Source organism: Myotis brandtii, unplaced genomic scaffold (genome assembly GCF_000412655.1).
Source record: "Myotis brandtii unplaced genomic scaffold, ASM41265v1 scaffold350, whole genome shotgun sequence".
Classification (NCBI taxonomy): Eukaryota; Metazoa; Chordata; class Mammalia; order Chiroptera; family Vespertilionidae; genus Myotis; species Myotis brandtii.
In genome coordinates, this window is record NW_005363468.1 from 810732 (window position 1) to 832827 (window position 22096).

General features: G+C 36.7%; 1 protein-coding gene and 1 long non-coding RNA gene across 2 annotated transcripts in view; both read left to right on the plus strand.

Annotated features, from left to right (window-relative positions):
- The window catches only part of MYCBP2 (MYC binding protein 2, E3 ubiquitin protein ligase), a 300054-nt gene that overhangs the window by 85294 nt on the left and 192664 nt on the right, over window positions 1–22096 (plus strand). Inside the window, exons 14-20 of the mRNA XM_014544063.1 lie at window positions 566–642; window positions 3068–3272; window positions 4619–4783; window positions 6772–6930; window positions 12946–13150; window positions 16323–16468; window positions 17044–17145. Of these exons, the coding sequence (XP_014399549.1) occupies window positions 566–642; window positions 3068–3272; window positions 4619–4783; window positions 6772–6930; window positions 12946–13150; window positions 16323–16468; window positions 17044–17145 (1059 nt within the window). The remainder of the gene's footprint in view (window positions 1–565; window positions 643–3067; window positions 3273–4618; window positions 4784–6771; window positions 6931–12945; window positions 13151–16322; window positions 16469–17043; window positions 17146–22096) is intronic.
- Window positions 17161–18901, plus strand: LOC106727030. Its single transcript, XR_001363179.1, has 2 exons — window positions 17161–17234; window positions 18743–18901. It is a non-coding gene; the product is annotated as an uncharacterized LOC106727030 (long non-coding RNA).

Here is a 22096-nt window from a genome sequence, read left to right on the forward strand (position 1 = left end):
GGAGAGGTGACCTTGGTTAAAACACATAGCGCCAAGAAGGGGAGCAAACATATTAAGAACAGTATGCCATATACGCCAGGTCCCTTGAAACATGATGTGCAAATGTTTCTTCCCTGCAGCGACTATGTCAAGCAGCAAGGATGGACCGGCTCCCGGCACTCATCAAGCTTTATATTTATTTATTTATAAACTAGACAGTATAATTGTGAGGATCAAATAGAATAAGGTTAAATGCATTCTATAATGTCTGTGCACTAAAAATGTGTTATTCGTTCAATAATTCAAGGGATATTGCTGGCATTGCTTTAAAAAACTTTTTTATATTTAAAAAATTAATCTGGCACTAGTTTGGAGCAAATTAAGAAGTTTACGGTAACCATATCTTTCCTTGGAGTAATGTACCTATTGTTAATATTTTCAAAAATTCAGGCATATGACATTTTGTCGTACTTGTTTTTGTTTATATTAATTGAATTGACTTTTTAATTACTCAAAATAGTCCAAATTGTGCGTGAAAATATTTCTATTAAAATAATAGAATTTATTAGTCTTGTTGTATTATCAGGTACAGGATTTGATGAGGAGTCAGCAATTCTTGGTGCAGGACGAGAGTTTGCACTAATGAAAACGGCAAATGGAAAGGTAAATTACTATTTTAGGATTAAAAATTAACATTCTCTGCTTTAAGAGATAGTCCGTACAATCAGTTGATTAGTTTATATAGTTCACATGTGTAAACAATCTTTTTAAATTTTGATTTAAATTATTTCATGTTATATTGTAAAATTTTGTGCTAAAGTATGAAAGAAAATTGACATTTAAGAATATAAAACTTTATGAAATCTTATATTTTTATAAATATTTACTTTTTAATTATGGGACTCTTTGTATAATTTTTTGAGTTGTGGATAAATTCACATTTTGTGTTTATTTTGATGAATAGGATATCCATTGCAAATTTCTATAAATGAGCAGAAATATACAGACTACAAGTTGGAGGAAGTAGGAGCATGTGTAATTCAGTTATAGATTGTAGAGGTCAATCTATGGAGTTGAAAACTTTTTTCTTATCTAGTGCCTCTGAGGATAAAGTAAGGTAATTAAAATAATTCTAAAATTTCTATGCAAACAGTGTTTTTGTATGTAGGGCTTTTTATACTGGAGAAAATGACTTGAGAATTTTCTGAACTTGTTAAGTGTTTTGAGTTTTGAGTATATTTATTAAACATATTTTTTCATATCTATTCAGGATACTTATAAAGTATCTTATAAAATTGAAAGATGATCTGTCAATCTGTGCCATGCTTCCATGCCTGTGGGCCTATTTTGTTCGTGGATTTATTTTGTTCATTAGATTATACCTGTAAGTGAGATCATGTGATACTTGTCTTTCTCTGACTGGCTTATTTTACTTAGCATAATACTCTCCATGTCCCTCCATGGTGTCTCAAAGGGTAAGAGATCCTTCTTTTGTACAGCTGCATAGTATTCCATTCTGTAAATGTATCACAGCTTTTTTTAATCTTCTCATCTACTTTGGACAGTTTGGCTGTTTTCAAATCTTAGCTATTGTAAATAGCATTGTTGTGAATATAGGGGTGCCTATATTCTTTCTGGTTGGTGTTTTGGGATTCTTAGGATATATTCCTGTAAGTGGGATCATTGGATCACATATTTAATTTTTTTAGGAAATTCCATATTCTTTTCCATAGTGGCTTACCAGTTTGCATTCCCACCATCAGTGTACTAGGTTCCCTTTTCTCTATATCCTTGCCAACACTTGTTGTTTGTTGATTTATTGGTGGTAGCCAATTTGGCAGGTGTGAGGTGATACCTCATTGTCATTTTTAATTTGTATCTCTCTGATGATTAGTGCCTTTGAGCACTTTTTTATATGCTGTCCATATGTCCTCTTTGGATTCCTTTTGTTGAGTTTGAGTTGTAAAGTAAACCAAGGAACAAAATAGGCCCAGAGGCATGGAAGTATGGCTGGGACTGATGGATCTCAGAGGGAAGTGTTTGTGCATGTGTGTGCGTCGAGCCAGCTCAGACAAGGGTTCAAAAGCCTGAGTGAGGGCGGCGAAAGGATGAAGAAATGACAGACAAAGAGAATAAGCTGGGTCTAGGTGGATCTTCCTGTGCCTGGCTGAGGCCACAGAGAGAGATCCAGAGGCAAGCTGAGCCTTTATTTTATAGCCAGAGGTAAACAAGGTAGTGGTCACACCATAGTTACAGTGTTCTTGTGAGTTTCACTTGTTTTGGCAGGGCTTGCTGCATCTCCCACAGCCTATTAGCTTCCCAGATAAGGTCTAGGGAGTGTCATAAGGTCAAGCCTAATTATGCTAAGAGGACTGTGCCTCTAAGCTGGGACTTGTTTGTGGCTTTGCCAACAGGTCAAATCGAGGCTTAACCCTATAGCCGCGCCCTACATATATGTGTGTGGGGGGGGGGGGTGTGAGGGGAGACACAGAGAATAACCAAATAACTTATTTGCATATATGCATATTCCATGGACATAGGCAATAGCTTGGTTAAGGCCTGAGGAGGGGCAGTGGGGGAAAATGGGGGACATCAACAATAAAGATAAATATTTTTTCTTAAAAAAAGCTAAATTAAATTAAGGCATCAATTTAATTTTTGTAGATTTTATTTTTATAATACCCTCAACAATAAAGATAAATGATTTTTTTAAAGAAATACTAAAAAATAAAATAAAATTGAGAGACAAAACATAAGTATTCTGAATAGATAGGAAAAACCTATTATGAACTCTGTCTTTTTGGAAAAATATGCCTGTTTCTCTCCTCAGCTCACGTAAGTCAAATAGTATTAAAAAAGAGTTTGGGTTCTTGTTATTTTTGTTCTTCAATAAAACATGGAAGGTTGTTTTTTTCTGTCAGGTAAAACCTGGTCCACTACTCCAAAAGTCATTATAAGTCCTGTTTTCTATTCTTTCTTCTTCTTCTTCTTCTTCTTCTTTTTTTTTTGCACTATTCCAAAAGTCATTATAAGTCCTGTTTTCTAGTCTTTCTTCTTCTTCTTCTTCTTTTTTTTTTTTACATATCAGATATATTACACTGGAAAATACCAGAGTCTTGGAATCAAACAAGGTGGTCCTTCAGCAGGAAAATGGGTTGAACTACCAATTACAAAATCTCCAAAGATTGTGCATTTTTCCGTTGGACATGATGGCTCTCATGCCCTTTTAGTTGCAGAAGATGGAAGCATATTTTTTACAGGATCTGCTAGTAAAGGAGAAGATGGAGAGTCAAGTAAGTTAACTAATCAACTGGATAGTCAGTAAAAATAGTGTAGAATGTATTAACATAAGGCATATCAATTTCAACCGCAGTTACCTCACCAAGTTAATAGAGGATTTTAAATTGGGGCTTATTCAGTTAATGGTGGTGGTATACTGTTTATTAAAGAACTGTGATTGCAGATTGTATTCTGCAGTTCATATGCATGAATTTTTATATGCTTTATGTTTAATTGGCTATTTCTCTGTTTTTGTCAGTTGTTACTATTTTTACAAACTTACTTATTTCAATATATTATTTTAAGTAACCCCAAATTTTGAGAGCAATATATATTTCAGAATAAAGTAAACCTTATGTAACCTTCTGTATTAGTGTCAGTTATTGATGGATCACTGCTCTTGGTGTTATTTCTCTAAGATGAAAGCAAACCCTTAGCAATGAAGTCTTCCTCAGAGTGTCCTGTTTCTCTTTTTATAACTTTGCATTTACTTTATACAGTCTAGCACACTGGGGTAGCATCTTATGAGGAGTAGGTTTGAAGTCAACATCTAATGTAAAAATCATGTGTAAATAAAAAGACCTTGAAAGAAATCCCTTAAAATAGTCAGAAGCTTTAGCACAGCCACTTTTTCCTTCTAGCATTCAGAGTACCAAATAACACAGTTGCTGTGTATATCTATGTGGATAGTGCTATATGAAAAGATATAATGGCATTTTTAAGTCCCAGAACTGTACCCCGCACAGCAGAATGTTTTATTCTGAAAGGCATGCAAAATTCGGGTTGAATAAAGAAACAGGAAGATGGATATTTCCCATATTTTACTGATTTTAGGGATTTAGGTTTGGAAAGCAGAGGTTGCTTGAATCCTCTACCTTGAATTTATTTACTTTCCCTCCTTCTGTATATTCCCCTTTCTTACACATTGACTATGTGTAGCTACTTAATATGCTTTGAATGAATGAGGAACTGATTTTACTTTCAAGGTTCTAACATAACAATATATGTAAGATAGAGTTTGAGAGAAAAGGGAATTTTTAAACATATGGTAATGAAATGGTTTTGATAATGTAAATAGCTAATCTTGAGATTGGGCTTCCCAGAAGTTTGGTAGAAGATTGTGTTTCCCATTGGGAATTTCATTGTGCTACAAAGAAGAAGATATGACACTGATAGCCTAAATTTAATTAACTAGATGAGGCTTGTAAGGTTGACACATTTTAATTAACATGTTGGGAAACCTAGGCCTTTGTGAAAATAAAGTGTGTCATAAGTGCAAATAACATGTCTTTTTCCCTTGTGGTTTATATACAAATTATTTTTACTTGTACATTGATGCCTTAATTTAACTTTTTTAAAGCTAAGAGCAGACGGCAATCAAAACCCTATAAACCTAAAAAGATAATTAAGATGGAAGGAAAAATGGTGGTGTATACAGCCTGCAATAATGGAAGTAGTTCTGTTATTTCTAAAGATGGAGAGTTGTACATGTTTGGAAAAGATGCCATTTACTCTGATAGTTCAAGTAAGTTAAATTTAAACACTATTTCACTTTTATGCAAAGAAAGTTCAAGACTAGACATTATGTATTGCATAGATATGTCTAGAAAATTAATATTTGTAGACTGCTTTCTCTACATTTTTCACATTTACTTACAAATACAACATTTTGTGATTCCTTCCTGTATTATTTTTGGGAACACACTCTAGTTTTATCAGAATGAATTATGGCACTTGGCTAGTGCAGCTGTATTTCAGCTGTTACTTTATCTGGAAAGCTTTCCCTAAGCTCAGTTAGATGCTCATGTGACATGTTTCTGGTAGTGCTGTGGGGAAATTATTTTTATAACATAACTGATTTACATATGATAAATTACTTATCTCCTCTCCTCCCCCTGTTAGGTAGTTAGGGAGAGATTCTCTTTCCCTTATTTACTACTAGAGGCACGATGCACTGGTGGGGTCCCTCGGCTTGGCCTGCGGGGATTGGGCCGAAACTGGCTCTCCAACATCTCCCGAGGGGTCCCAGATTGCAAGAGGGTGTAGGCCAGGCCGAGGGACTCCACCGGTGCATGATCGGGGCGGGGAGGGATCACGGGAGGGCTCCAGGGAGTGTCCAGCCCATCTCACCCAGTCCCGATCAGCCAGACCCCAGCAGCAAGCTAACCTACTGGTTGGAGCATCTGCCCCCTGGTGGTCAGTGTGCATCATAGCAACTGGTTGAATGGTCAAACGAATGATCAAGACACTTAGCATATTAGGCTTTTATTACATAGTACTAGAAGCCCATTGCATGAAGATTCGCGCAATAGGCCTTCCTTCCCCTGGCTGCCGGCACTGGTTTTCCTCTGGCACCCAGGACCCAGGCCTTTGGTCCAGCTGCAGCGGAGATGCCAAACCTCGAGGCTAGGCTTTTCCCCTCCGGCCGCAGCGAGGCTTGGCTTCTCTGCTGCAGCTACAGCGGAGAAGCCAAGCCTCTTCAGTCTTCACTTCGGCTGGAGCCTTCTGTCTTTGCTCCACGCCCGCATATGCAAATTAACCGCCATCTTTGTTGAATTAATTTGCATAGTCGCTCTGATTGGCTGGTGGGCGTAGCGGAGTGACACCAATTTTCATGTTTCTCTTTTATTAGCGTAGATTATATCCCCAGTGCCCAGCACAGCGTCTGATGCATAATAGGGGCTCAAGAATTACTTGTTAAGTGATTGAGTGACATGTAAAACAAAAGCTTAAGAAGTGAATATGAAGGAGAGAACTAACCAGATAGTTTTTTATTTATGAATTTTGATTTTAAAAACATCGTATTTGTTTGCTAGGTTTTCTTTCTGGCACTTAGAATTGAGTAGAGTATAATGATTGGGCAACCCACTTAGTAGGTGCTTATATGAGGTAAATATGTAAAGCCTAGGGAAATGACGTATAGCAAACATTCATAGCAATTATTAAGTTGAAATGTGCTCAGGTGATATGTGAGTTGCTTAATGTGGTAATAATTAGATTTGTAGTTGGCCTTTATGTCAAATGAATCAAAATTTTGGGATGGGCTCATGTATAGTTTAAAAATAATACTCAGTGTAACTCTTGCTTGCTAAAATCCTTTTGGCTAGGGATTCATTATAACATTACAAAATTAATTTAGTACCAGTCTTATGGCCACTTATTTCTCATGTTGGTGGGTTATTTTATTCCAGAAATGAAAAGTTCTGCATTGAGCCCTGGTGTTGTTTGGCTAAGTGGTTAGAGCATCGGCCCTTGGACCCAAGGGTCACAGTTCAATTCCCTGTCAAGGGTGTGTTTGATCCCCGGCTCCAGTTGAGGAGTGTGTGGGAGGCAACCAGTGTCTCTCTCACATCGATGTTTCTCTCTCCCCCATCTCCTTCCCTTCCATTCTCTAAGATCAATTGAAAAAATATCTTTGGGTGAGGATTTAAAAAAAAAAAAGTTCAGCATTGAGGTGGTAGGCTCAGAAAGGCTTTTTTGTTGTTTCTTATTAAATTCATATCTTTCCTATAGGTTTGGTAACAGATTTGAAGGGCCATTTTGTAATTCAGGTAGCTATGGGCAAAGCACACACTTGTGTTTTAATGAAGAATGGAGAAGTTTGGACCTTTGGTGTAAATAATAAAGGACAGTGTGGACGAGACACTGGTGCCATGAACCAAGGTGGGAAAGGTAGGTGTTACTGTATTAATGTTAAATTGTGTGTAGCCTTTTCATTAGCTTTTCAGAACAACATGGTAAAGAATCTTACTATTTTCAGAACAAATGACTCCTTGATTTCACACTCACAAATTAGGAAAACCACTGAATTTCTTGTTTATTTGACAGTGTATCACTGGAATAATCAAATATACTTTACACCTTTAATTTCTGAGCAAGTGTTTTTTACTTGTATGTTTTCTTAATTTTATATAAATATAAGAGCACTTCTTTGATTTAGCATCTTTGGTGACTAAATTTTTCTAAAAAAGCATTTTCAAACCATTTTTGGCAGCAGTCTGTCTGGCAAGTATTATCTTCCCGTTTAACAGTATACACTGCCTGTAATTCAGTCAGTTCTTAACAATTAAGAATGATCCTTAAGAATATTTGACCCTTTATCAAGTCATAAATTGTGGATACCCCCCCATCCACCGTATCCTTTGCTTAAACACTAAAGGTATTGAAGGTAAGAGAGGCATTGATCCATGCTTGTTGTGATTTTGTTTTGTAATAGTTTGTGTCTACTTCATTCTTGCTCTCAAGTTTTACTGTAGCTGCTATCAGTGCCTTCTTATACCCTTCCCTCCAATGTCTGGTTTTCTTTTTTTTAATTTTGTGTGGACTTGAGAATAGGAAATATATACATATTATTAGAACTAAGTATTAAGCTGTGTTTAAAGTACAAATACTTTAAACTATGGCCTACATAGTTTCAGGATTAACATTTGTATAAATTAACAAAATCAAGTTTAGCTCTTTGGGGGTCTTCTTGATGGCAGACTCATCTGGATATTAAAGCCGACTGGTTTTTTCCCCCTTTAGCTTCTTTATATATGTGTGTTTTTACAATTCTTTAGTTTTTTTTTTAATTCTTTCATTTTTAAAAGAGTAAGTCTGTTAGAGGAATATTACTTTTTTTAAAAGAAGGAAGAACAAAAGAAAAAAAAGAAATGGATAACTCCAAAATAGAAATATTGCTAAACTAGTGAACCACAGTTTTGGATAAGACCTACTAGGCAAAGAGGAGAGAACCCTTTTAGTTTCCTCTATTTAAGTATGTATTCAAATTATGTTTTATAAGAGTTGTGAGCTGAACAAAATTGTTTTATTATTCTGCAACTTTTGTGAAATTTGGCATACATTTACAACTATATTGTAGATTCTTAGTGTAAATTTTGTAATAATCAAAATTAAATTGTTAAAATATTTTTTATTTACTAGAAGTCACACCTATTCTGTAAGTATTGAATTAGAAAGCATGCGAATATAGTAGTGTAAGACACATAATGAATACAGATTGCTGACTCATAAAGAACATAAAGGGATTTTTAAAAGTTTAAAAAACTTGAAAAGTATAGAAAATAATACTGAAATATTAAAAAGTTGTATGTCTACCACCATGTCTTATAATTTTTCAATTTAAAAAATTATAGTTAAGATTCCAGTGTCCTGTATTCCTATTCCAAGGCTTAATATTATACTCTCTCTCCAGAACTAACCACATCATGACTTTGATTAATATTCTTTCAGTCGTGTTCTATTTATTTTTTCTTTTTAAATTTTGTTTACTTATTTGTTTGTTTGTTTGCTTCTTTATTTTAAAATCTTTATTGCTGAGAATAGTACAGATGACCTTCTTTTATCCCCCATTGCCCCCTTCCATCCGGTTCCCTCCCCGCCCCAAGCTTTCGCCATAGGTAATGTCTGTGTCCATAGGTAATGCATATATGCATATAAGATCTTTGTTTAATCTCCCCCCCCCCGAATCCCCTTCCCTCTGAAAATCATCAGTCTGTTCCATTTCCATGTCTCTGATTCTATTTTATTCACCAGTTTATTCTGTTCATTAGATGTTTTTAAAATAAATGTTTTATTGATTTTATACAGAGAGGAAGGGAGAGGGATAGAGAGTTAGAAACATTGACGAGAGAGAAACATCAATCAGCTGCCTCCTGCACACTCCCTACTGGGTATGTGCCTGTAACCAAGGTACGTGCCCTTGACCGGAATCGAACCTGGGACCCTTGAGTCCGCAGGCTGATGCTCTATCCACTGAGCCAAACTGGTTAGGGCTCATTAGATCTTTTATTTCTTTATTTTGATATTTAGAATCAATTGTTGATAGGTATTTATTGCCTTTTTATTGTTCATATTTTTTATGTTCTTCTTCTTCTTCTTCTTCTTCTTCTTCTTCTTCTTCTTCTTCTTCTTCTTCTTCTTCTTCTTCTTCTTCTTCTTCTTCTTCTTCTTCTTCTTCTTCTTCTTCTTCTTCTTCTTCTTCTTCTTCTTCTTCTTCTTCTTCTTCTTCTTCTTCTTCTTCTTCTTCTTCTTCTTCTTCTTCTTCTTCTTCTTCTTCTTCTTCTTCTTCTTCTTCTTCTTCTTCTTCTTCTTCTTCTTCTTCTTCTTCTTCTTCTTCTTCTTCTTCTTCTTCTTCTTCTTCTTCTTCTTCTTCTTCTTCTTCTTCTTCTTCTTCTTCTTCTTCTTCTTCTTCTTCTTCTTCTTCTTCTTCTTCTTCTTCTTCTTCTTCTTCTTCTTCTTCTTCTTCTTCTTCTTCTTCTTCTTCTTCTTCTTCTTCTTCTTCTTCTTCTTCTTCTTCTTCTTCTTCTTCTTCTTCTTCTTCTTCTTCTTCTTCTTCTTCTTCTTCTTCATTATTCATCACTTTGAATATTTCTTGCCACTCCCTTCTGGCCTGCATAGTTTCTGTTGAGAAATAAGTTTACAGTCATATGGGTACTCCCTTGTAGGTTGTTCTTATATTTTATGTGAAATACATTGCACACATATATTTTACAAATAAAAGTAAAGTACTTTATAAGTGCTTATCTAGAAGCGACCAAACGACCAGTTGACTGGTCGACCGGTCGCTATGACGCTCACTGACCACCAGGGGGCAAACACTCAACGCAGGAGCTGCCTCCTGGTGGTCAGTGCGCTCCCACAGCAAACTCACCGCAGTCAGCTAACCTCTTGTGGTCCCTTTCCCTGGCAGGCCGAGCCTCCTGCGGCCCCTCCCCATGGCCAACCTCTCTCAGCCCCATTCGGGGCCCCTGAACGCCAGCCAGGCTGAGGGACCCCACCCATGCATGAATTCATGCACTGGGCCTCTAGTCTATTCATATTTTTCTGCAAATTTTTTTTTGTCTTTTCACCATCATGTTTGAAATATGTCCATGTTGGTACACATAAAACTAGATGATTCATGTTAATTGCTGTGTAATAAAAACCATAACACTAACATACCACAATATATTCATTCTCCTGCTAATAGATGAATTTATTTCTAATTTTTCACTATTATAAATAATTTTAAAACCTTTATACATATTTCTTGGTAAACATGTGAGACTTTTTTAGTGAAATTACTATGCTATAAATTTCAGCTTTGTGCTAGATTTTTCTTGGAAGAGATTGTACCAATTTATACTCTTACTAATAGAGTTTGATTTTCCACATTACTCAAGTAGTCAATATTGACAGACTCTGATTTTTGCCGGTGTAATGGCTGTGACATTGTAATTTTTTACTTGTTATATTGAAGTATAATATATATGCAGAAAAATACACCTAGCATAGGTATATATTTTTATGAATTTTCACAAACTGAACATATTCTTGTAATCTGCACCCAGGTCAAGAAAGTTTCTTAACAGTACCCAAAGAAGGCCCTTTTATGTTCCTCTTCAGTTGCTATCCTCCTCTTCAGTTAACACTGTACATTACTTTTGCATACTTTTGTACTTTATAGATGGAATCATGTAGTATCAATTCTTTTATGTCTGGTTTCTTTTCACTCAGCTTTACTTTCATGAGATTCATCTGTGTTGATATGGTTAGCTGTAAGTTGTTCATTCTAATCATTGTGTAAATATGCCACAGTTTTAAAACTTTTGCTAGTATTATGAACATTTGGGTAGTTTCTAGTTTGGGTTATTATCAATAGTGTTGCTCTGAACATTTCTAGTAAATATTGGTGAAAATAGGTTTGCATTTCTTTGGGGTATACAATTAGGAGGAAAATTGCTGGGTCTCTCATTTTTCTTTTAATTTGCATTCCATTGGTTATGAATTGTGAGTTAGACTATCTTTTCAAATTTTTCTTATTTTTCTAGCTTTTTCTTATTAATTTGTAGGAATATTTAACATATTATGTTGTATGTGTTACAAATATTTTTTTACTAATTTGTGGATTCTCTCTTATATTTATGGTTTTACTTGTATATAATTTTTCAATTTTGATGGCAAGTTTTTTGTGTTTGTTTTTTTAAATAAATTTTTGCTTTATGTAGTTAGGTTGGGCCTTTTTTCCATATGGATGAGAGTGTGCTTTTCTACTTGGCAATGTGATTGATATTGCTTTGAATTTTCGAGATTATTTTGAGGATAATAATTATAGTACAGTTGGGATGATTAAGTACTATATATAGACCCAGATAAGTGCTCAATATATTTTAGCTCCTGTTCTTATGAAAAATAGTCACTTTGGCCGTCTTTGGGATTGCTTTATTTTAACTGTAGACATGCATAGTTATCCAATACATGGTTATCTAATTTTCCAGCCTGTACATAGATTAGAAGTGGCAAAAATAAAAAGGTTATATATCCCATGAGTTTATTTCTTGATTAGACAGACCTATATACTGAGTCTATTATAGGTGTAAGTGTAAAAGAGAATAAGGTTGACTAAGTTAAGAGGTAATGTGAGTAAGGTAATACCTTGTCTTTGAGGATCTAAGTCTAATAGAAAAGACAAAGATTAAAAATAATTACCTGATTCCCACAGATTTGTTTTTTTATTATATGCTCGTGTAGCACTATATGTTCCTTTATAAGTCTATCAAAGTTGTAGATTTACTCTTTTCTGTATGGCTGTTCAATTAATGTGTGTCTTTATCACTAAGTTATAAGGTTTATAATAAATAGTTCATTATCATAGTCCTCAGTGCCTAAAGCAGAGACCTACAAGCCATCTGCTCAAAAGCCTGTTTTTGTATGGCCTTCCAAGCTAAAAAATGGATTTTATACTTTTAAAGGGTTATTTTTAAAAAGTGTGACACGGACTTAATACGGCCCATAAAGCCTGTATTATTCACAGTCTGGCCCTTTACAAAAAATGTTTTGTCTCTGCCATCAAGGGAAATGCCTGCGGCATTTAGGTAGGTATTCAGTAAAAAAAAGAATAGTTGAAGGAATTATAACACAATTAAGTTGTAATTGAGGTATAAACAGGTTTGAGAAGATAGTGACTGTTTCCTTCAGAAAAGTGGTAAGTGCTTTCCTAGGAAATGACGTCTGAGCTGAGTGTTTGAGGGCTGAAAACCTCTCTGGTTGATGAGGTGTAGAGAGGCAGGTATATGAGGTAGGAAGAGAGATGGAGCAGGAATGAGCAAAGGCCCAGAGCATGAGAAAGGACACAGGATGTTTAGAAAGCAGAGGGAATTTAGGTTCGGGTAGAATGCAGTTTGCATGGAAGAAGTGAGTTTGGAGAAAATTGGGAGCCATCTTGTCAATGACTGTATCTTGCTGAGGAATTTTGTAAATTGTGAAGTCATAGGATCAAGTATATGTTTTACAAAGCTGATTGCTAGCAGTGGGAGGATGTTCTAGTTGGAGGGACTCTTAGCTTAAAGTGTGGTTAGGAATCATTCTTTGGTCTATTGGACAAAAGTGTTGGCAGTGAAGATGGAAAAGAGGGACTAAAATTAAAATCCGAAAAAATTAAAAATATGATTGACAGAAAGCAACAACAGCTAAGAGATGTTTCTGTCTTCCCTCTTTTTGCAGAAAGGGAAATGGGGAGAGCACTTATTAGTAGTCCCTCAACTAAATTTCATTTTTCTTGCTCTTATATTTTAGCATTTCTTTGTATACTCATTTGGATTAGTATATGTTATATATACATACAGTATTTAATTGGGAAATATAAATGTCAGTTTTTTAGACATGGAAATAATCTACTAAAATGTTATAAATTGATCTCTCAAATAGGGTTTGGAGTTGAAAATATGGCCACAGCAATGGATGAAGACCTAGAAGAAGAACTAGATGAAAAAGATGAGAAGTCTATGATGTGCCCTCCAGGCATGCATAAGTGGAAGCTGGAGCAGTGCATGGTGTGTACTGTCTGTGGAGATTGTACAGGTTATGGAGCCAGCTGTGTCAGTAGTGGGCGTCCAGACAGAGTTCCTGGAGGGTAAGAAAAACAATTAATATTGAAGAAATAAAAAGTTACTAGAAAATGCATACAACACATTTCTTTTCAAAATTATTTCAGAGTATTCTGTGTTATTTCTTTTTTTATTTTTTATTTTTAATCCTCACCTGAGGACATACTTAGAGCAGGGGTGGGGAATTATAATCAATTCTAATTTAGTGTCATTTTTATATAATTTGATCCATTTAAAGCATTATTTTTAAAAAGGTCATCTGCCGAAACCGGTTTGGCTCAGTGGATAGAGCGTCGGCCTGCGGACTGAAAGGTCCAAGGTTCGATTCCGGTCAAGCAATGATTCGAGAGAATCATTGATGGGCTACCTCCTACACTCCCCACACTGGGGATTGAGCCTGCAACTGGGGCATGTGCCCTGACCAGGAATCGAACCATAACCTCCTGGTTCATAGGTTGAAGCTCAACCACTGAGCCATTTGTATTCTTTCTAAGACTGCTTTAATAACACATAAGAAATTTTTTCTGAGTAGAATTGTAAAAAAACACATATAGAATGTTTTATTAGGGATATATCCTTTTAAATTGAATTTACTTTTTGCAATTTTAGGAGTTCTAGGAACTATCGTGGCTCAAGTTGCATTGCACCTGCTATATATAGTTTTTATTCTTACTGGACCACTTTTTTTTTTCAGGGTCTGTATTGTCGTTTTAAAGTTAAGGTGTGAGTTAGGCACAATCAGAATGCAGATTTTTCCCTAGAATGTTAGGGAAGATTTTGATTCTTATTTTTGTGTTGCCATTTGTAGCCAATGTAACATAATGGGGTATCCTTTGTAAGATTAAATTAATTATGGTAGATCTTTGTATTATGATATATCTGATCTTTATAAGATCAGATTTTGATAATTAGCTTACTTTGGAAATTAAAGGGAATCTTGTGGGAAAAATATCAGCCATGGTGAGGACAGCCAACCAACCCCTATAGTTGATCTTCCTATTTGACATCTCCTTAGTATAGTCAGGTGCTTCTTCCCAAATAATGTCTGGATCTACTCTGAGTACATTTCCAGAATTATACTATGGCCTAACATAGTGAAATAGATCTTAAATAACAGGTCTTTTCTCTTAAACTACTGAAACACTATGATTTTTAAACAGTACATTTGATTTGCTTTTTTAGTATATGTTAAAATATTTTGGCTCTCTTTATCAAAGGATAATTTTTCTTTTTTTCCTTTTTTTTTTTTTTTTTTGTTAATCCTCACCCAAGGATATTTTTTCCATTGATTTTTAGAGAGAGTGGAAGGGAGAGGGAGAGAAAGATAGACTGGTTGCCTCCCGCACCACATGCCTGGACCAGGCCAGGAATTGAACCTGCAACCCAAGTATGTGTCCTTGACTAGGAATTGAACCTGTGACCCTTTGGTGCATGGGCCAATGCTCTAACCACTGAGCTGCCAACCAGAGCTAAAGATAATATTTCTTTTATAAGGAGTTGAAATTTATCCTCCTGGAGATGTCTCAATCTATTTCCATTAAAATTAAATGTCTCCAATATCTGAACTTAAGTAATCGATGCATATTATAAATGAATTTATAATTCTCTTATCCTTCCTGAAATTATTCATTCTTCTTTATATGCTTCCCCCCCTGAGATTTACTGTCAGTTTTCAATAATTATTTATAGATCAAATGGACAATACCTAACCAAGTACAATAATTTCTTTACTAATGAAGCGGAAATGAATACATGAATAAAGTCAACATAGGAATTTGTGCCGGGACACTAAGCACTATTAAAAATGACTTCAGTTATAAAATTATGACTATATATTTTAGAATAAGTTTAGAAATAAACATTATTTTTTAAATAGTGCCCACATACAATTCAGTAGGGCTTTTTTTTTTAAATATATTTTATTGATTTTTTACAGAGAGGAAGGGAGAGGAATAGATAGTTAGAAACATCGATGAGAGAGAAACATTGATCAGCTGCCTCCTGCACACTCCTTACTGGTGATGTGCCCGCAACCAAGGTACATGCCCTTGACTGGAATCGAACCTGGGACCTTTCAGTCCTCAGGTCGACGCTCTAGCCACTGAGCTAAACCGGTTAGGGCAGTAGGGCTTTATTTTTTATTTAAATATATTTCATTGATTTTTTACAGAGAGGAAGGGAGAGGAATAGATAGTTAGAAACATCGATGAGAGAGAAACATTGATCAGCTGCCTCCTGCACACTCCTTACTGGTGATGTGCCCGCAACCAAGGTACATGCCCTTGACCGAAATCGAACCTGGTCCACAGGCTGACTCTCCATCCACCAAGCCAAACTGGCCAGGGCTCAGTAGGGCTTTTTATCCTTTTTAGGATAGGGAGGGAAATGGAGACTAATACATTAAGCTGGCAAGGTGGGCTGTCCACACCTCCCTTAACTTATCTGGTAGGTAGGAATATTTGTTTGTTTACTAACCAAGCCATCCAGACCACTTAATAGTAAAGCTGCTGGTCTTTCAATAATTGTGAAAACGTGAAAAATACTTGTTAGTAGCAGCTTTGAAGATAGAATACGTTTGTATTTTCTGTAGAAATATGAGGAACTTAATAAACTTTTGTTTTTCATTATTCATCTATTCATACCTTTCCTTAAAAATTGACACATCCTGCTCCTGATCTGAAGGGTTAATTTCATTTTTGCCTCATTTAATTTAATCTCAAAAATGCAGAAAAAATTTTTTTTTCAATTCTTTATTCTTGAAAGTATTACATATGTCCCCTCCCCCCCCCATTGTCCTCTCCCCGCCTGCCCCTGCTCCCCCGCCCCAGCCTACCCCCAACCCCCATTGTCTGTGTCCATTGGTTATGAACATAGGGATGCATATGTTCTTTCTGATTGGTGTTTCTGACTTTTGGGAATATATTCCTAGAAGTGGGATCACTGGGTCAAATGGGAGTTCCATTTTTAATTTTTTGAGGAAACTCCATACTGTTTCCCACAGTGGCTGCACGTCTGCATTCCCACCAGCAGTGTACGAGGGTTCCCTTTTCTCCACATCCTTGCCAGCACTTGTTGTTTGTTGATTTGTTGATGATAGCCATTCTGACAGGTGTGAGATGGTACCTCATATAGAAAAGTGTTTTAAGGAAAGAGTAGAAGGATTTCAGTTAATTCTTTTGTTTGTTTGTTTGTTTTAAGTATCTGTGGTTGTGGTTCCGGAGAATCTGGCTGTGCTGTGTGTGGATGTTGCAAGGCTTGTGCAAGAGAGTTGGATGGTCAAGAGGCAAGACAAAGAGGAATTCTTGATGCGGTGAAAGAGATGATACCTTTAGACCTTCTATTAGGTAATTTGCTTTATTGTACCAAATATCTTGTCCTCAACTCAGTAATAAGGATAGTTTATACAATTTCTATTAGGTATGTGCTAAAAAGTTAAGATAATCCTATATAATGAAAGGCTAATGTGCATATTGTCCCTTTGGGAGTTCGACAGACCAGAAGTTCGACCGCTCACTATGACATGCGCTGACCACCAGGAGGCAGTGCAGAACAGAGGAAGGCCCCAGCCGGCAGCCGGAAGGCCCTGATAGACCCTGATTGCTGGCCAGGCCTAGGGAACCTACCTGTGCATGAATTTTATGCACCGGGCCTCTAGTAGTTAATAATATAATACCACATGTATTGTAACTGAAAATATGTCATTAATAAAGGGAAGAAATTCTTTTTTTCCTTTTTGCTAAGATTTTTGCATTAAAAATAATTTTTTTAGACTATTTTCGTTAGCTTTTATGTTCTTGAATTTCATATAGTTCTGTTATGTCTATTATCATATCTATTATATTATGTGTTTGTGTGTGTATAAACATATATCTATATATATTTATATATCTATCTATAAATTTTTTTGGTCAATCATTAGCTGTCCCAGTGCCTGGGGTTAACATTGAAGAACACCTTCAGTTAAGACAAGAAGAAAAACGGCAGCGAGTAATCAGGAGACACAGATTAGAGGAAGGAAGAGGTAAGATGTAGCTGCAGAGAAAAAGTATTTGAAAATCCATTTTCTTACCCTCTACTGAGACCACTGAAGATACAGAATAGGCTGATTTGGTAAGAAATTGAAGTTAAAGTTAGTAACATTCTAGTACTCATGAAAGTAATGTGAAAATATTCAGGGTATTTGTGATTGTGCTAATTAATAACATACATTTAATTCAGTTCAGTAAAGTATTTATGGCAAAAATAAATTGTTTTAAGAATTGTTGTGCCATCAGCCAAGCATTAAAAACTATTAGCCAAGGCAATTACTTAAAAACTATACATTCTAAGAACTAGTTCTTCACCCAGATTTTGGAATCATCTATCCTATATAATAAAAGGCAAATATGCAAATTGTCCCCTCGGGAGTTCAACCAGCAGACCGGGAGTTTGATCACTCGCTATGATGTGTGCTGACCATGAGGGGGTGGCGTGGAACATGGCAGGTGACCAGCAGTGGAGGTGGGGTGCTGAGGGTGCAAGGGAAAGAGGAGGCAGGGAAGCGGGGAGGCGGGGAGGCGGCGGGCGGTGAGGGAAGGAGGAGGCAAGGAGGCAGGGAACCTGATTGGCCCTGATCACCAGCCAGGCCTAGGGACCCCACCAGTGCACGAATTTCATGTTCCCGGCCTCTAGTTTAATTATAAACTAGATTTTCTGTTTTCTTACTAATTTGTAATCATTATCGTTTGGGCATAGTCCTACTACCTTTCATTTCAATCCAGTGCATAGCTATGCTATTATATGTCTTTTTTGTTTGTTTGTTTGAAAAATCTTATTCTGGTTATGTACAAGAAGGAGTGTATGCAGGTGTTAATTGTGAAGATAGATTTATTATTTAACTAGTCCTCATTGTTTGTGATAATTTTTCAGGCTAAGATACATTTACTGGTGGTTATAATAGGTGTTTGAGTATATATACAATAAACATAAATAAATATGTGTTACTAAAGCTCTTTATGCCTAATAGAATCTTTTTGTTGTAGGATTAAGATGGATTATTACAGAGGTCTGTGATTTTATTTCTCTGCTAGGCAAAAGATTGATTAGAAACATTTATTGATATTGTATATTTTAAATACTTATTAGAAATGATATATTATTTAATACATGATATAGAACCTATTATTCACTAACCATCATTACAAATTGTTTTTTTCTAGGCAGTTTTTAATGTAAAATGTAATAAGCAATAAAATATATAGCACAAGTGGTACATTCCATTTTTATTACACTTAAGTTGTAAAATATATGCTTGGATTACTCTTTATCAGTGCCTGATAAGCAGTGTTGATTAATTGGTAACAGTGATTATTTGCTGTTGGTTTGGCTTTGTTTACATAAAGTCTTTGCCTTTAAATGATATTTTAATTAGATTAATGTATATACTGTCATTGTTTACATAATAAAAATACATGGAAAATTGCACATTAGATGTTTTATAGAAAATAGGGTAAAATTTAACTTTTGGGTCTTATGACTTATGGTAATTGGATGGTAATTCCTCAATGATATGATTTGCCTAAAGTTAATTATCAGTGTATCTTTTTACTACCTGTTTTTTCTCTTTTTAAAACTATTAGGTTGAATCATATGAATTGACCTACAAAACTCACCAAATCCTTGTGATGACATTTTTCACTTGCCTAATGCTGTGTATTTTGTTAATCTTTTTCTATAAAAAGCTGTTCTTCTCTTGCTAGAGTATATTCTGCATATCAAAAGTAAAGACATTGATTATGCATTGGTTATTCAACAAAACTTTGTAATTGCAGAATATTCTTTTACCATTTATTTTTAAAATGTAAACTCTAATCTTTTATAAAGATTTAAAACTCTATTATTTAAATATTTACAGAATTTATGTTGTTGTATCTGATTTTATAAGCACAGACTTAGGTTCCAGGTTGGGAGGCAACTGATAGATGTTTCTCTCTCACATGAATGTTTCTCTGCCTCTCTCCCCCTTTCTCTCTCTTTCTCTAAAAAATAATAATAATAATAATAAAATCAGTAAACATCCTCAGGTGAAGATTAAAAAGTATCTATTTATAGATATATATAGAGATTGGTTCTAAGGCATTAATATTTTAACTTTGTTTTAAAAAATACTTTTAATTGGATGGAGGAATCCCTTTTAGGTACTATGCTTTAATTATTTCGGCTCAGGGGTTATTAAAGTGCTCTCAAAGGGACCAACTTGACTTGGGCTTTAGTTACAATTGCCTATTCTTGCCCTGGCTCAGTTGGTTGAACGTCATCCCATGCACAAAAAGTCGTAGGTTCAATTCTAGGTCAGAGCACATACCCAGGTTGTGGGTTTGGTCTCCTGTCGGAGTGTGTGCAGGAGGCAACCAACCTTTTTTTTCCCTCTCTCTCTTCCTTTCTCTCTCTCTCAAATCATTAAAAATATATTTCAAAAAGTGGACCCATAACAATTAACCAAGAAATGTAGTACTTAAAAAACACACACAATTACCTTTTCTCAGGTCCCATCCCAGAATTACTGAATCAAAAACTCAGGACCCAGCAAACTATTTAAACAAGCCCACCAGGTGATGCTGATGGTGCTGAAGTGTGAGAACCACTGCTCTAGAGATTTTCTACATCAGCATCAAATGGATCTAATGAAATAGAATTTCTGCATGAGAGTCCTGGATACAGATTTGAGTCACATGTACAGTAATGCAGGGCTCTTGTTTGGCTCCATGCTAGGATTGTTAGTCTTGTTTTGTCCTTACGAGGAACAGGAATTTCAAAAAAATTTAGTGTTCCAACTGCCATACATACATGTGTTGTTTTTTTTTCTTCTTGGCTTCTGCTTGTTACTTTTTTAGATACTAAGAGTTTAGTAATATGTTAATAATTATGCTCATTAGTAATTGGCTTTTACTTATGTTGAAATTTCTTAACTTCAGGGTTATGTTATGTTAAATATTTTTATTTAACTTGTTTATCTTATCTTCTTTACCAAGGTTGTGTTAACTGTTTCAAAGTGGATCAAAATTTCAGGACCATGCTTTTAACAACCAACACAAAGGTCTCTGTATCTTTGTGTCTGTTTCTGTTCTCCTTGGTCATTTTGTTTGTAGATTCAGTTGCTAGATATGTGTTTATTGCCATTTTATTGTTCATATATTTTTTATATTTTTTCTTTGTTATTTATTTATCTTTAATTCATCACAGAGAGAGGAAGGGAGAGGGAGAGAGAGATGGAAACATCGATGATGAAAGAGAATCATTAATCGGCTGCCTCCTGCATGCCCCCTACTGGTGATTGCGCCCACAACCCGGGCATGTGCCCTGATGGGAATAAAAACCATGATCTCCTGGTTCATAGGTTGATGCTCAACCACTGAGCTACACCAGCCAGTGATCTTTTTTCTTCTTAAATAAGACCTTTTAACATCCTATATAATAAAGAGCTAATATGAAAATGGTTGTCACGCCCTCACACTGTAACAGCTCAGACACTCAACACTGGGGAGAGAGGAATGGGGACCAGCCAGGCACAAATGAGCTCTCAAGAGAGGAATGGGGACCAGCCGGGCTGCGGCCCAGGAGAGGGACAAGCTGTCCACCCCACAGTCCCAGGCGCCAGCGGCTGGGGCTGTGGCCTGGGAGAGGAACAAGCCACCCGCCCCACGGTCCCGGATGCCAGTGGCTGTGTCTGTGCCTGCATCCCGGGAGAGGGACAAGCTGCCCACCCTGCAGTCGCCGGCACCAGTGTCTGCGGCTGCAGCCTGAGAGAGGGACAAGCCACCTGCCCTGTGGTCCCAGGCCCCTGTGGCTGTGGACCAGGCGAAGCCGCCCACCCACTGTCCCCTGCGGCTGCAGCCGGCCCAGATGAAGCTGGCCTGGGTCTTGGGTGCTGCGCTGCGGCCCAGGTGAAGACGCCTGCCCACGGTCCCCTGTGGCTGCGGTAAGCCTAGGTGAAGCCGGCCCGGGTCCTGGGTGCCTGCGACTGGCTGGAGGAGGGAATCCTGGGTCCCAGGTGCGGGGCAAGGCAGAGGCGGTTAGGGGTGATCAGGCCAGCAGGGGAGCAGTTAGGGGTGATCAGGCAGGCAGGCAGGCAGGCAAGCAGTTAGGAGCCAGCGGTTCTAGATTGCGAGAGGTAGTCGGACATCCCTTGCGGGTTCTGGATTGGAGAGGGTGAAGACTGGGCTTAGGAACCCCCCCCCCCAATGCCAAATTTCGTGCACCAGGCCTTAGTTTCATATAATATTGGTTTGGTGGTGCTCTGTCCTCTGATTCTAAATGATAGCTTTGCAGGGTCAAGTAATATTGGTTGTAGGTCCTTGCTTTTATCACTTTGAATATTTCTTGCCACTCCCTTCTGGCCTGCAAAGTTTCTATTGAGAAAACAACTGACAGTCCTATCGGAGCTCCCTTGTAGATAACTAACTGAATTTCTCTTGTTGCTTTTAAGATTCTCTCTTTATCTTTAAACTTTTGCATTTTAATTTTAATGTATCTTGGTGTGGGCCTTTTAGGGTTCATCTTGTTTGAGACTATCTGTGCTTCCCGAACTTGTATGTCTGTTTCTTTCACCAGGTTAGGGAAGTTTTATGTCATTTTTTCAAATAAGTTTTCAATTTCTTGCTCTTCCTCTTCTCCTCTGGCATCCCCGTGATGTGAATGTTGGTACACAGAGGCTCCTTACACTATCCTCATTATTTATTACTAGAGGCCTGGTACACGACATTCATGCACTGGGGGGTGTGGGAGTCCCTCAGCCCGAACTGCACCCTCTCCAATCTGGGAGCCCTCAGGGGAGCCCTCTCCAATCCGGGAGTTTCTGTCTGTCTTTGCAATTATATGAGCGAATTGTCTGAGACCCCAACTCAGTTTGGTTTATTGCTCACAGAATAATAGAGGCATTTTTTTTTTCTTTGCTTCATTGGTGGAGATTTCCTGGAAGTTTTAGGATATCTTCC